Source organism: Piliocolobus tephrosceles, chromosome 1 (assembly GCF_002776525.5).
Source record: "Piliocolobus tephrosceles isolate RC106 chromosome 1, ASM277652v3, whole genome shotgun sequence".
Taxonomy (NCBI): Eukaryota; Metazoa; Chordata; class Mammalia; order Primates; family Cercopithecidae; genus Piliocolobus; species Piliocolobus tephrosceles.
In genome coordinates this window covers 90,612,929-90,628,849 of record NC_045434.1, presented here as the reverse complement: position 1 = coordinate 90,628,849, position 15,921 = coordinate 90,612,929, and the positions used below count along the sequence as shown (strand labels likewise).

At 44.0% G+C, this 15,921-nt stretch overlaps 2 protein-coding genes across 3 annotated transcripts in view; both read right to left on the bottom strand.

Annotated features, from left to right (window-relative positions):
• Nucleotides 1-452, bottom strand: part of SPRR1A (small proline rich protein 1A) — a 2,206-nt gene extending 1,754 nt beyond the window's left edge. The window contains exon 1 of the mRNA XM_023213765.2: nucleotides 408-452. The gene's annotated coding sequence lies outside the window, so the exon portion shown is untranslated. The remainder of the gene's footprint in view (nucleotides 1-407) is intronic.
• Nucleotides 453-11,911: 11,459 nt separating this feature from the next.
• SPRR4 (small proline rich protein 4) lies at nucleotides 11,912-15,467 on the bottom strand. Of its 2 annotated transcripts, XM_026447780.1 has the most exons (3): nucleotides 15,148-15,467; nucleotides 14,294-14,402; nucleotides 11,912-12,638 (listed from the first exon to the last, which is right to left on the bottom strand). In XM_026447780.1, the coding sequence occupies exon 3, from the start codon at nucleotides 12,616-12,618 to the stop codon at nucleotides 12,370-12,372; it is 249 nt and encodes an 82-aa protein (XP_026303565.1). In that variant the 5' UTR covers nucleotides 12,619-12,638; nucleotides 14,294-14,402; nucleotides 15,148-15,467; the 3' UTR covers nucleotides 11,912-12,369. The 2 variants fall into 2 exon arrangements, with proteins under 2 accessions (XP_026303565.1, XP_023069534.1); XM_023213766.2 differs by lacking the exons at nucleotides 14,294-14,402; nucleotides 15,148-15,467 and adding an exon at nucleotides 13,768-13,808.
• Nucleotides 15,468-15,921: the final 454 nt, after the last annotated feature.

Genomic DNA, 15,921 nt, shown 5'->3' with positions numbered 1-15,921 from the left:
ATTGATTTGTCCAAAGTGCCTAGCATACTGTCTTAAATGGAATAAATGCTCATTAGAGATCCATCCAATAAATTTAAATTTCTGTAAATATCTTAGGGGGAAATTGCAGTGTTACTGAGAGTGCTCTGGGCCTGAACCCTAGTTCTGCTATGAACTTCCCATGGACACTTGAACAGTCTCCTCCAGGACTCCCAGTTCAATGACTATCTACTGAGGTGGGAGCCCTAACCATCTCTAAGGTCCTTTCAAATCTAGATTGTAATTTAACTTAAAATAAAGATATTCCACTAGTCTCTAACTCCCACTGAAACCCTGGATTAATCTTCTTACACATATCTGCCTTTGGCTAATTTCTAATAATGAAAAAATAAACAAGAATTCCCAGTTTGTTGCAATCAGAGACTTACCCGGTATATGGTGCAGAATGGGCTGCGTGGTCCCTTGGGTTTGGTGTGAAGGCAATGGCCAGCTGACTTTTATAAGATGAATGAACCCTGCCTCAAGGAAATAGAAGCTCTCAGGTGCTCTGTTTTCTTTCCTCACCTGTCACACATGACTCACACTACCATCCTCATCACCGTTTGGCTCAGCTTTTGTAATGAGCACCATCTGATATTTTTTGCCACTGGCTGGGCTGACAATGATGTCACTGGCCTAATTTTCACTGCCGCCCTCATCCTCAGACCCAGGTGCAGGGCTTGCCTTGAGGGAGGGGTGAGCAGCAGGCTTCGTGGAGAGTTTTATTAGTTAACCCTGGAGGGAGATCTGAGTCCTGTTGAGGCCTTGTCATCTGCTGTCCTTGTCATTGAGACGGTTCTGTGGGACAGACCACTCTTGCACACATGAATGGGTGGGAAAGGGAGGGGGAGCAGAGGAACTGAGGTGGGCACTCCTTGTCTGCCTTGGTGAAGGTGGAAGCTAAAAATAATGAAATGGCCTGATTATAGACCCCTTGTCTCAGAGTCCAAGACCCTTCCATCCATTTCCCCCATCTTTTTCCCAATTCCATTAAACTACACACATTCAGAATAATCTACTGATGGCTCTCCTACCCACCCCTCCCTCTCCCTGACTGGTTGCTAATGTGGGAAAACCTGCTTTCCTTCACCAACCACACCTTTATCCTTCTCCTACTTCAGGAAATTTCAGGGGCCAGTCCTTCTGGGATCACCTTTTCCCTCCACTCCACCCAGACATCTGGCCCTGGCCTTTTCCTCCTTTCTAATCAGGCTAGACTGCCCCCAACCTGAAAACCCAAAAGCCTTTTCTACCTGCCTCCCCGTAGCCCATCCATGGGGTCCTCAATGCTGAATCCATCTCAACTTTTGCCCACTTCCAGCTCCAGCCCCAATACCTAGAGATCCTGCTGGCTACAAGGTTTTCCTCCTCCCTCTGGGTCTGTATCTCCAGGGGGCTTTCTGAGGGTCAGAGCTGTTCCTGCTCAAACCAACGGTGTCCCCACCACAGTGTTTGTTTCCTCATTTATTCAACAAATCTCAGTGGGGAGCCTAACATATGCCCATCATGCCTGTCATTCTTTGATGAAGAAGCCCACTTCCCCCTACAGACTGTGAACTCCCCAGGGTAAGAGATAGAGCACAGTTCAGAGCCACTGAGATTATGGATCTCAGATAGCCTTTAGTCCACACTCCTCAAGGGATGATTGGGGAACCTCAGGTCACAAGAGGTGAAATAACTCAGCAAGGTCAAAAAAGCAAACTCCAGGAAGAAAAGAATTATACACATAAATCCTGTGTTCTCCTTTGTTTTGATTCCTTATGACTCCCTAATGTCTAAGGAGGAAATTAAGCCCAGGTGGAAAATTGATTAGAGGTGGAAAGGGGAGCCCTTCCTTGCTGAGAGCTGGACCACTCGTAGTTCTGGAAAGTTTCAGGAGTGGCAGTGTGAGGACACAGAAAAACCCTTGCCCTGTGGGTGAGCCTTAATCAGTGCTAAGACAAATCCCTTTAAGTAGAAATAAAGATGCTTAATATTTGAGTGGTTCTAAATAGTGGGTGTTTCTAGCTCTGCTAAAGTAGGAAGGGCATGAATTAGAATAGGTGGAAATAAGGTTCAGTTTATCATCACTCAGGGCACCAGGGTCGGAGAGAGGAAGGAAAAAGCCAAACTTAAAAGTCAAAAACTAAAGCCAAAACTAAAATGTCTGCTTCGAACCTGAGTTGCTTTCACACTAGGGGAGCTTTCAGAGTGACATCGCGACACAGCTGAGGTGAAGGCACTGGGACAGGCAGTAGGTGATCAGCCCCTAAGCGCCTGCACTCACTTGCCTTCACTCCATGATGGTCAGATTCTGAAGAGTCTCCCCACCAAGGAACTTCTCTTTCCTGGGGACACAAGAACAGGGGTTCCCTCAGTCCTTCCATAGGCAATTCCCATAAAACTGAGGTCCCTGATTCAGAGCTGCACTTGAAACACAAACTGTTACTAGGTGTGGCCTTTGGAAAATCCAAATCATCCTTAAAACTTAGGTAGTTCCTCCTCATCTAACCCCTCCTTTACCCAAACACACACCTAAATGTTTGTGGAGCACCTGCTGGCTCCACAGCTGGTGAACTTGAGGCCAAGGTCAGCCTCCCACTGTGTCCATGCGGCCATTGGTCCCTATCCATCTCCATCCTCACACAGTGCCTGGCATGCAGAAGCTGCTTGGTGACTGGCAATTATAGACTGCCTGGCTGGCTGGCTGGCTGACTGAATAAATGAATGAATGACTGAAAGGTGTTATTTGTGAAGACCGGTTCAGAGTCTACTTTGAGAATTACCTAGAAGCTCTGGTACAGAGTCTACCTACTGCTCTTCCCATCCACCTACTTCATTGTCAGACAGTTTAATGCCCCACCTTGCTCCGGGCTGGTGCCAGCCCCACCGGTACACCTGAGCTCCAAGCCTCTTGCCTCACTTTGCTTTCTCCTAGGTTTGTGCCCAGGTCCCCTTGTTCACTAAATCCCCACCCATGAGCCCTGACAGCAGGGGCTGCTGGAACCTGTTGCTATGTCTGGTAGGATTCTCAGTCCTGCAGGAACCTGCTGCCTTGTCCTCTGTCCTCTGGTGTCACCCAGCTTGTCTCAGGCCCTGGATGACCTGAAGCCAGCTCCGATGCTGGTGTGCTCTCATGCCCTCCCTGGACCTTAGCCCTGGATGCAAAGGAATTTCCCTCTCCCTGGTTATCAGTCCTGACTAGACAGTCCTGCCTGCCTCAACATGTGCTTCCTTCACCCCACCCAAGCCTGTGTGGGCTGCAGACTCTAGAATTTTCTCTTGGTCTCTGACATTCTTCTCCCTGTGTATCTGAAGCTTCCACAGTGACTTGTGTTAATCCTCCCTTAGAAGAAACTTTGTTTCTCTGCCACTTGGGTTGAGTTAGCTGTTGAATCGGCCCCACAAACTCCCACGTAAAGACAGGGGGAAACTGGGTGGCTGCCAACGGTAAATACAGCTCCCCAGATTTCTCAGCCTTGCACAGGAGCCCCCACCTAGGACACGAGCTGCTGCTCTTCTGACATCGAAAACTGGCTCTCATTTGTCCTTGGAACTTCCACTGGCTCTGAGCAGTGCCTCAGGTTCATCAGTCATTCCCAGAGCAGGGAAGATGGACAGCCCTAAGTCTAATCAGTGATCAGGCTTTTCCCAGCATAGATTACTCTAAAGTCCAGACCTTACAAAGAAGGTCATGAAGAATTTGAATTCCAGGCCTTTTCCTGTGGGGACTGCATATCCAAAGCATGGTAACATTTAGAAATATGCAATATTAAGACTTTTACCCCCCACCCTTTCTCTGATCACCTTGAGAAGCTAGGGAGACCCCAAGAATGTCAGCTGCTCCACTCAGGCCATGGTAATTTAAAAAACGTCTCTATAACACACAAGGTCTTCATCTGAGAAAGGGCAGGAAAAGGAGAAACACCAGATCCCAGGTGTTAGGAGCCTCCTGAACACTTTGGCCCAGCAGGAGGAAAAGCTAAGTTTGCAAATGTGGGTGCAGAGGTGGAGGGAGGACAGGAAATCATAGCACCCGAGAAACTCTACTCAACCCCTCATCCTATAGAGAGGGAATGATCTGGTGTGATGGGGGAAAGAACTCGCTTCAACCTTCACAGCCTCTTTAGTAGCAGAATCAGACCAAAACCTGGGATGCCCAATTCCCTTTCCTTTCTACCATCTCTTTAAGAACAGAGCATACCCCTCACCCTCACTGTTTTTATTGCTAGTCCTTGAAGGGATGGATAAAAAATTAAACTTGGCTTCTCTAGCTTGAGAGATATAGAAATAAAAGGACCCAGGCTTAATGTCTGGCCCAGCTGTTTCAAAGCCTTGCCATGCCCTTATTAGTTGGGTGACCTTGAGCAAGTTGCCTAACCTTTCTGCAAGCTATTGTCCTTATCTTTAAAAGGATAACTTTAAATTCTACTGCACAAAGTTGCTATAAAGATTAAATGCAATGATGATTCTAACACTTTAAGATGAATAAGTTAAATACATCTAGCATAATAATTCTTGCTAGTTTGTCTCATTCTTTCCTCTCCTTCCACTTGAAATCAGATGAAACTTCTTCCTTTTGACTGCGAGTTTCCTTTTTTCCTTTTCACTCTGTGTGTGTGTGTGTGTGTGTGTGTGTGTGTGTGTGAGAGAGAAAGAGAGAGAGAGAGACAGAGAGAGAGAGAACAGAGAGAGAGCGCCCAAGGATAGGGCATGGCATACTTCTTCAGTGGAGCAACATTCTTGGCCTTTGTGATTGATTTATCTTCCCTCATTTTTTTTACATTCGATTTCAGGTTTACATGTTTACCAAATTATATCTTGAGTTATTGAACAGTGACAATGACTGCATGGTTCATGTTTTATAGGAGTTGGGGCATGGGAGGTAGCTAAAATTATTGGTGATTATACAAAAACCTGGACATACCTTAGATAAGGAAACTGAGGCAGAAAAATGTTGAGTGACTCTCCCAACATGTCATAAAGGTCTGATGTGCTAGGGTACAGTCCCTTGAGAACTATGTTGTATTGCTTCTCAAGACTAGTGGGACACTCTATAAACCAGAGGGTGACTCTTAGAAGAGACACTGACTGGATCCCTATAGTCTCACACATCTGAGCTGATCGACTGCCTGTCTTCCACTAGCGGTAGAGCTTCCCCCAGTATGGATGATCAAAAGACACAGACATATTTTAAAATGAAAAGTATTAGAATCTGGGATGGTTCAGGCTGATGTGCTATCCTTCCTATCAGTCATTGCCTCCTGGGCTGTAGAGGGGGGCAAAGGAACAACTGCATGGCTAAAAATTTTCTGCAGAGAATCTAAACCCCATTGGTAGTAGCTGCTGTTTGTGTTGTTGCTGGTCCCTTCTGTTTGCTCAGTTATGCCTGCTTTGTCCCTGATCCTCCTCTGAAAGCACCTTCTCGAGAGTGCAGAGTGATCTCCACAGATTACAGGTTTGGAAACATGAAGTCCTGGATTCAAATCCTGAGTCTGATACTTAGTAGCTATGTGTGTGATATCAGGAAAGTTTTCTAATAATAAAAACAGCTACCATTTCTTTAGCTTCTGCAAAGTGTCAGACCGTGTTCTAGGTGTGACACTAATTCTCACAATAGCAGTGCAAGGACCAGGTCATTAAATGTAGTCTATAGATGTGGAAGCTGAAGCACAAAGAATAAGTCACTTGTTCAAGTTTACGTGGCCAATAATGTGGCAGAGCCAAGATGCAAATCCAGTACCATAATTCTTAAGGCTTTATGAATCTCAACGTATCTTACCCATAAAATTTGTCTTTAGACCTGTTATTAAATGAGATTACATATGCAAAACAACGACCATAGTGACTAGAACGTAATAGATGGATCATAGATGTCAAGTGCATTTCTTCTCCTTAGGGTCTGAACTACAACTGTTATTAGAAATTAATCTTCCATGTCTCAGAAAAATCTAATCATTTCCTTCATTTTTAAAGTAGCCAGTCAGTCATTCATTTAACAAACGTTTGCTGAATGAGAGTCAAATGTCAAGCATGAAGTCTCAGGTTTATGAAGTCTAGTAGGGAAGTAGGCGACATTCTTTGAGCTTCTGGGATCCAAATCTCATCAGTGAGGAGGGTTTCCCCAACTGACTTAAGCATAAGAATGACTTAGGATACTCTTTCCAGTGAAATAGAAATACCTAAGGGAAGGACTTGGGACCCATATTTCTAAAGTGCATCAGGCAGTTTTTAAAATCAAACCAGTTGGGAAACAGTAGACTCTAAACACAAGGACTTTTCTACCTTGGTTGCAATTGACATCATCTGGTATCTTTAAAAAACTATTCATGTCTAGGCTCCACTTCAAAGTTTCATTTAATCAGTTCTTTTTTTTTTTTTTTTTTTGATTGTCAGATAAAACCAGGATTGAAAAATCACTGCTCTGCCAGAATATCTCAACCTGGATTCTAGAACCTGAATCCAACTGGAGAGTCCCAGTCCTATGAATAGGTGGAAGGAGGTGCAGGTGGATGCTAAGATACCTGGGCAGATATTGATGTTGATGCAACTAGATGCTGATGAATGTGGGTGTTTGGCCTGAGGATATCGGGAGCCTTGGGAAGTAATTAAGTCCCATCTGAGGAAGGCAAAGTACACACACCCTTGAACGTCACTATTCCAAGCAGGGAATCATCAAAGCGCAAGCTCAAGCTGGCATGGCAGGCTGGTTCTGGGGCCAGGAGATGATCCCGGGTCACCTTCCTGGACATCATCATGCACATGGTATGGAGACCTTCTGGTGGGTTAAAGGCTCATGCTTCCTTCCTCCAGAACATCCTGGCAGGACCAAATTATGACTTTTGGAGGCACAAAGTACCAACAAAGTATACTGCTGCTGAGAAGAGAAAAACTTTTTGTCTATCCTCTTAGGTTCAGTAATGGGGGCCTGCAAATGTGACTGACAGAAGACAGATTAATAGGAGAAAAGGCATATGATTTATATTGGTATCAATATTTTTTACATGCATAAGTGTTTCACAGAAAAGAAGTGAAAACCCAAAGAAGTGGTTAGGTTTGGGAGCCTGTGTATTCTTCCTAAGAAAGAAAAAGGGTTTGAGCTTCAAGAGATAATAAACTGTGGAAGATGACTAGGGATTATACGGGGAAACTTCTGAAATATAAGGGCTACTTTAGTAAGGTTTGTTCATGCAGACTCATCTCAGTGCCGGCTCTCCATCTCCAGTAATAAGAATTGGTTCTCTCATCCTGCTCAAGAGAAGGGATAAATTTGTGCTCTGCCTTTAGGCAGATAGGAGGAAGGCAGAAAACTCTTTATGTCCTTGTTGACCCTCAACTGCCTTCAGCTCAAAAGAATACTTGTGCCAAGTGGAACATTTTAGGGTGGCATATTCTGATCCTCGTCACTGCCCTTCAATCCTCCTCTGCCCATCTATATGAGATAAATCTTTATTTTTCAAAATTACCTTAAACTCCTAGTTGCCACTTGTTTTTAAATTTTCTAGTTACCATAGCCTGAAATTGTTCATGGAATCTGATCTTCATTCATTCATTTACTTACTCTCTTATTTTTTGAGCTCTGCTCCTGCCCCAAACACATGTATATACTCTGCTTATTAGGAAACCACCAGATCCACCCTGATGGTGTTAGAGAGGGTAGGGTAGGGAACACAAACAATACAAATGCAAAAACACAAAAGAATTCATAGATCGACCTAATTTTAAGGCATCCTACCCAACCTCTCATTTTATGGATAAAGGACTGAGGTTAAGGAACTTGTTCTAGGTCACAGATTTATTCAATTGCAGACCCAAAACTAGAATCTAAGTCTCCTCTTTTCTAGCCTGGAGCCTTCCCAGGCTGGGAAACAGGTAACAATTACTTATTAGCATAGACTCCTGAGCTAGAGTAAAAAGACTTCCATATGGCCACCTTCTACTTCTAGGCAGAGGAGTATCCTTAGTTCATGCTTTGATAGCTACTTTCCCCAGCTGTAGATGAAAATAAAATCAATCATTCATTTAATGAGCATATGCTATATGCAGCCACTTTCTGGATATTATCACCAATCCTCCCCAAAATACTGCAAATAGTTGTTTGACCCTGACACATTTTCACATATGAGAAAACGGGCTTTGGCTCTAAGTGACAGAATGCAATCACACAGCCAGGAAATGGAGAAGCTGAGATTCAATTCTGTTCAGTCTGAAAGCCCCTACTCCTTTTGCAAAAAGAAATGGAATGTCAGAACAGCTCCAATGCAGATGCCCAGGCCTGCTCACTTTGCCTCTGAGGATCTCCTGGCCAGAACAGGAGGTGGCCGGGAATTTGAGCCTGCTGAGTGTTTGTGACAGATAGATCAGGTAGGGCATTGTTCTGTTTCTGGGGTAGACAGAAATTTCTAGGTAATAAAATGGTGAGAAGGAAGAATACTGGGAGGAGGGTGTATTGAGCTATCCCTTCTCCCCTGGCAGTGTTTGGAGGTTTTGTAAATATAGTCTCCTTTCCTCAGAAGAACAGACATGTTTTAATTTTGTTGACATGTTGTGGATGGGCTTTGAAGATACAATGGGGTAGAAAATGGGTAAAGTATGCACACAAATAGTGAGAAAAATAATGGTTTAAGCCAATCAGGATTGAAATATTGCCTAAGTACTTTTAAAATTTATATAACTCTTTTTTAAGAAAAGGAAATATAATATTATTATACAGGAAAATGTACATAGCTCAATGAATTTGCGTGACCACATCTGTCTAATCAGTTCCCAGAAAAAGACACAAAACTTTGCCAGATCGCCGTAAAGCTTACCTTCTAGTCATTCTGACTTCATAAAAATAGATGGAATTATACAACATGTGCTTTTAATATCTGCTTTCTTTCTCTCAAGGCTGTGTTTGAAAGATTCATCCATGTTATGGGTAGAGCTTGTCTAATGTCATTGTGTTGTGGTATGCCACTGTGTGAAAATTCACAATTAATTTATCCATTCTACTTTTAATGGATATTTGGAATATTTTTAATTGGAGCTATTACAAATACTGCTATTATAACTGTTTTCATACATGTGTTTTAGCAATTCTATGTACACATTTCTGTTGTGTATACAATAAAGAGTGAAATTGTTGGGATGGGGATGCATATGATCAACTTTAGAAATACTGCCCAATTGTTCTCTGAAATGATTGTCCAATTTACACTACCATCAGCAGTTTATAAAAGCTCCTGTTTATCCATATTCTCACCAACACCTGGTATTGTCTTTTTAGTTTTAGCCAGTATGTTGCATTGTGTAGCAGTATCACACTTTCATTCTAATTTACGTATCTTAGATCAAATTAAGGATAATTGATATCTCTACAACATAGTCTTCTAATACATGAACATGAAACATCTCCAAATTTGTGAGTTCTCTCTTAGTTTCTCTCAATAATGTTTTATATTTTTAGTATTAATGTCATATCTTTCATTACACTTATTGATGCTATTTTAATGATATTTCTATTTTATTGAGGTTAAACTAACAAAAAGAAAAATGCACAAATCAGTTGAGTGTATGTTTTGATATATGTATGAACCCGGGTAACTGCCACCCACTAGACTGAGAACTTATCCAGAATCTCGGAAAACTTCATGATATCCCCTTCCAGTCGGTACTCTCCCCAGTGATGGCCATGATTTTGACTTCTATCCAACAGACTAGAATTACCCCTGGCCTTTCAGTTTTTAACTCTCTATCTGGTGTGTTTGCCAGAGGCCCTCCACCTGGCAGGTTGCAAACTCCATTCATTGTTTCATAAACCTACTAAAAACTCCACTCGACTTTCAAAGACTTTCTGCTTAGGTATTTAATATCCTGACCTGACCATTCCTAGAATTCATTAAATGTTCCAAGTGGAATGTCAACCACTTGCTTAAAGACTGCCCCCCAGAGCACCCATAAATTCTCTTGGTCTCTCTGTCCCTAGCAATGGTCCTCCACAGTAGAAAGCTTTGGTTTTCATTCTTCTGCTCTTGCGCAGAATCCACAGATTATTCCAGGTACACATTTGTTGGCTCACCTCTCTGAGGCTGTCCTATCTCTGGAGTTGTAGGGTCCCCGGGTGGGTACAGATAGTTTGTAATTTGGTCTAGATGTACACTAGGCTGCTGGCTTGCCACAGGCTGTCCTGTTCCACCTGGAAGCAGTTCTTTCTTCTGTACTTTTGAAAAGCTAGTCATTGCACATTTGCTGATAGTGAGCTAAACAAGACTCCCGTGCTTTAAGGGCTCATAATTTAACTTTTATGTGTTTAATTACGGCTGGGATTTTGACATAAGCCAATGTTGCTTTGTGAACTTCTGAAGGGTGGAATTACATAAAATAATTTCTTCATAAGGGGGAATGGATGCCCACCTACTCATGCAGAGATGGGACTTTAAACATGGGTATCTCCCTTTCCTCACTGAGTTAATAACTGAGACACAGATCATAGCAGAAGTATTCATTGCTTCAATCACCCCTATCTGTCCAATTAGCTGAAGACCATGCAAATCTATCAGCCTGGAACTCAAAAGTCTGTGGGAAGACTTGCCAAGGCCTTCCTGGGAGACATGAAAATGACATGAAACCCCTGAAAAATAGTGTGTCCAAGAAACTGAATAGGGCTTAGATGGAAGGAAGCCAGGAAGGGGACTGCTAAGACAGACCAGCCTTTGTACTTGACAGAGGGGAGTTATTTTAGGATGCAGGGATTGGGGCAAAGAAAGGCTGTCAATGAATTCTTAGGGCTAGAAGCATTCTTTTTGAATCTTAATTGTTTTTACAATACTTTGACTTTCCTAGTTAATGTCAGTACCCACTAAGTTTTAAGTAACTACTACTTGGAAATATCAGCCACGGAGAGCTACTTTAAGGGAAAGTAGAGAAGGTGGTCATTTGTTCCTTTTTAGGCTAGGGTGTTAAGTGAGAAAGCAATTTATGCTTGATGGTGGCAACTGAAATTGAGTGACCAAATCCCAGGAAAATAATAAAGCTCAAGGGGAGAAAATCGGACTCTGTGTTCAACTACTCCTTCCTACTCAGGGTCTCTTCTTCAAATACTTTTCTTTCTTTATATCTGGGAGGTATGCCGTTTCTTTCCAATATAGGCAGCTGGTCTCACATGTGGGTTAGGAGGGTCAGGAAGCCAGTTGTAAAAACAGGTTTCTTTCATAAGCTGTGTAAAGTCAAACTAACTGACAAAACCAGGCCCTGTATACTTTGTACAAACTCTCTGTACGTGGCCATCCCTGGAACAACATTTCCCTGTGTAAGAAAATGACTTTGACTTCCAAAGAGTACACTGAGACACAGGATAATCTGACTCTGGATAGCTCTGGAAATCCAGCATGGCAGAGTGGAAAACTAAGGTCATTCTAGAACTTGCTACATATCAGATGAGTGAGTATGAATAAGTAAGTGAATGAGCATGAGTTAATGAATGAACAAAAACACAAACAAATATGTGAAAAAGTCATTTGCACATGTTTGTAGAAATGTTTTGCAGGACTCAGGCCATTTATGTATGCTTTGTGTGCTTTTTCAGAATGACAACTTCCAAGAGAAAAAAACTGCATTCATCAGGTCGGCTGGGCTTCTAATGGTAGGAGCTAAATTTTCCTCCTTTTTGATCTTCCCTAGATGGGATTAGTTATGCAAGACTCTATTAAACTTTTGCCAATGAGTTGCTGGGCTTGTTTTCTGTCCTCCTTTACCTGAGATATGTCTGGATATGTTTCCCCATTGTTGGTTACCAGAGAGTAACTGTGTCCGTAAGAGTGACTTCCTGAACTCCCAGGCATGTGTGTACTTGCACCTTCACTTCCCTAAAATGTTCCCTCTCTGAATGAATGAATGAATCACAGAATGGGACTGGGAGTGGACAATTAGCCCAGCAAGCAGACACATTTATTACATGAAGCACATTATTTATTGGGGAAAACAGGAGAGAAGCCCAGAGTAGGGGGCATCATGGAGAGGAATGAGGCAGAAACTTTGCGCCAGTCTCTGTGACCCTACTTGTCAGGGTGGAACCCCAGAAGAAGCCCAGACACTTTCCTCACTTTGGGGAATGGATGGGCCTTAGCTGTGGCCATGCTGGAGCCTGGAGAGGATGAGGTCTCTCTCATGCCTACCTGGGAGAGGATCAGGGTGGGATATGGAAGAAGCCAAGGTGGTATGTGTGGGGAGGGGTATGATGGGAAGAAATTCTTACAGTGCTTCCTTACATCTTGGGCAGGAGGAGATGGGAGAGGAGGGTAGGCTCAAGAGCTGGAGGGAAGGAGAGAAGGAAGAAGAGAAGGTTCCATCTGATAGCCAGGATGGTGGAGTGTGGTAATATCCAGTCCATCCTTACTTCTGTTTACTTTTGGGGGCTTGCTGGGCTGAGGGACACTTCTGCTGGGCTGGAATGACGGTGCCCTTCGGTGGGCATTGCTTCTTGACCTGGGGAGCACATGGATCCTTGGTTTTGGGTGCACATGTCTCTTGACATTTAACAGGGGGTGGCTGACAAGGTTGCTTCACTTGCTGCTGCTGGGCCCTCTGGGGTGGGCAGTGCTGCTGCTGCTGCTGCTGCTGCTGCTGCTGCTGGGAAGACATTGCTCTAGGAACAGGTGAGCCTAAAGGAAACCAGGCAAGGACACCATTAAAAGCATGTCTGATGATTAAAAAGTATCCCAGACATTTTACAAGGTCAAAGCATGCCATCTTAGCTAACAGATCTGGACAATGTCAACTGCCTCCCTTGGATAATGCAGACGATAAGAATGGGCAAGGTTGTAGGGGCATGAGGAGAGAACAAGAACAGTCTCTGTCTTACAGGGAAGCATCATGGTATGTGTGTGTGTGTGTGAGAGAGAGAGAGATTGGGCTGGACAAGGAGTGTACCAAGATTGCAGAGGCCTGATGTCTAATCCCTGCTCCTCCCCTGACTCACCACGGGAGGCTAAGGCAAGTCCTATATGGCTATAGGATAGTGGTTCCAGCCCTCCACAAAGAATTGGGAAGCTTAAGGGCCAGCCAAATAGATCACTGGAGCCAAAGGATGATAGGAGGATGTTCAAAGGAAAGAGCACTAGCCAAGAAGGCTCAGGCTTGGGTTCTAGGTCCATCCTGCCATTCACTGAATGGGCAACCTGCCTTCTCTGGGCCTCAGCACCTTTATTAGAAGGATGCTGGTCAGGAAGTTCCCTGAAGCCTTCCCAGCTCTGAGGAGCGTCTCTGGCTATCTTTGTAGGCAGTGTTCCTTATGGTCTAAGTTAATGATTATAGATGGGAAGTGCAGGCCTCAGAAAGTAAAGAGGTGGCAATCAGAATAGGGAAGAATGGGAGTTGCATAGGATTGAAGACAGTGTTTAATATAACTGTTTCCATACACCTGGAAGAAAAGTTTAAAGCTTACTGGTAAGGAAAATGCAGAATAGGGTGTAAGAAAACTTTAAACAGGGCTCAGAATTGCCGCAAAATTCTATAGCTCTAAATATCTCTTCCTTCAACAAGAAAAATCTTCTTGCTGGGGAGTCAAACCACGATCAGGAAAGCACTCATACCAAGCAAGCAATGATGTGGAATGGAGATTAAACTTTCTAAGTAATGATAAGTGTGCCCTGTCTGCAATTGTCAGGAGACTTGTGTCACTTCCCTGATTACCCAAGGATAGTAGAGGATCTCGGCCTAGCGGCTCAAAGGAGTTAAAGGAGAAAGAAAGAGCCCCACAAATCCCAGGAGAACAGATCAGTTCCCACTTACCAGAGGCGGCAAGCTGGACCCCAGGAGAGGAGGCTGAGCCCTGTTCCATAGGCAGCCACTCCAGGAGCCTTTATAGGGCCCCCAACCTGCCCAGGGCACTTGGTGTGGTCCTGATTACCACCTCCCAGAGAATTCCTCACCCACTTCTCCCACCTGCACTTCCTCCAGGGACTTGCTTTGCTGAGCTGTTTTGTTGAAAGCCACCCACCACATACTTTCAGCACTCCAAGTCCCTGCACCTGAGCTAATTTAACCCACCAAAGGTGTTTGCTCAAACTCGGGGAATCAAGGTCTTTTTAATATAGATCAATTATATAGATAATATAGATAGTATACAGTTACATAGATAATATAGAACAAATTGAAGGAGCTGTTTGCAGGCAGACAGAAACATTGACGCAAAACATTGTTATAAGAAACATTGACGCAAAAAGAGGAAGAGGGAGAGGATGGAGTTTGGGGCAATTCTGACAAAAATGTGAACATCCCCTTTGCTGCAAATTGCTGCCATTTCTCGAGCACTCACTGTGAAGCTAGCACCAGGACCACCCGTCATGCTTATTATTTCATTTCATCTTCATAGCCCCTCTAGGGAAAGTGTCATTGTTACCATTTTGCAGATGAGAAAAGTGAGGCTGAGGAAGATTAAACAGGTAGTAACAGCAGAGATGGGATTTGAATTCAGATCTGGATGATTAAATGCCGAGCCCCAGGTACCACTTATCCCCCTTCCTCAATTCACAGTGCAAGTGTCCTTCCTAATCCAGGGAGACAGTTCACATAGTGTTCTGTGAGGCTTCTCTGGGGCACAGGTAGAAGATGATGTGAATGGTGCCCTAGCACACGGTGGTGCTGTCCCCACCTGCCCACTGGGAGTTGGGGTGCTGAGGAGTAATCGTGTTGGTCACAGAATGTGGGATAGAATTGGTCCCCGTGGTAGACTTGCCACATAAAATATAGGACATTCAGTTAAATTTGAATCTCAGATAGCAGAATATTTTGAAAGTATAAGTATATTCCAAATATTGCAGGAAACATACTAAAAAATTACTTGTAGTTTATACAAAATTCAAATTTAACTGGGCAGGCTCTACTTTTCTTTGCTAAATCCAGCAGTCTTACTCAGGCCCTTATCTAGGTGGGAGGAAGGAGCCTTGGTCCTCCGTATAGCCTCCTAGGCCCTGGGATGGGGAAAGGCAGGTCCTCAGGGAAGTTGGTCCACCTCTAGCCTTCTACCCCAAAGATGGATGTCAGGACGCTGCCCAACAAGAGGTCATGCAAGGGCTCACTGCTGCCATTACCGGAGGAAGGGGTAAGATGGCCTGAGAAATGATAGGAATACCTTAATGTACTTTCCAAAGCATTTTTCAAATCCCTCACCTCACTTAATCCTCATAACAATTTTACTGACAGTTTAAAGAGGCAGGCCCAAAGAAGTTAAAGGACCTGCTCAACCACATGCAGCTGCTCGGGGTGGAGCTGGGTGGGGGCCTGGCCTGGGGCACATTTCCACTCCATCACCGTGCCAGCATCTCCATGGTGGACAAGTCACTGTCATTGGGTGTGGACCATGACTAATAATGTCTCCTGAGCTTTCTGTTGTATGTGGATGGAATACTGTTCATTTTTCAGGGTCAGCCTCACTTTAATCAGCCCCTTAATTTTCCCTCCAGGCCAGACCTCCCCCACTTCCTCCTCCCAAGCCTAGCAACACCAAGAATGTAATATTCTGGTTTCCAGATTCTAATTCTGCATTCCACCTCCAAGAAGAACACCATTTCCACCTGCAGCCCTCACTTCCACACACTCCCAGTCCTCTGTGCTGTTGCTGATATGGACTTCCCACAAGGAAACTATGCAGCAAGACAGATTTGCATGGACGTAGACCAAGGCTTTTCACATGCCTGGTGCCTCGAAGGCGCCGGTATGTGTGCATTGCCTGTGAACAGACGGACAGCTCCATTCCTCATGTCCCAGTCACCCATGTGGGTTTACTGCAATGAATTTTACTCCTATTTTTCCCAATTTGATCATTGCCCTTTTATTTTATTAATAAAGAACTCCTGCTTAGTTTTGAAACATCCTGTCATGTGATAAATTTCGGCTTATAAAGCTATCATCTCAGAGGATACCCTAGGGGTGGCCAGGATAGAG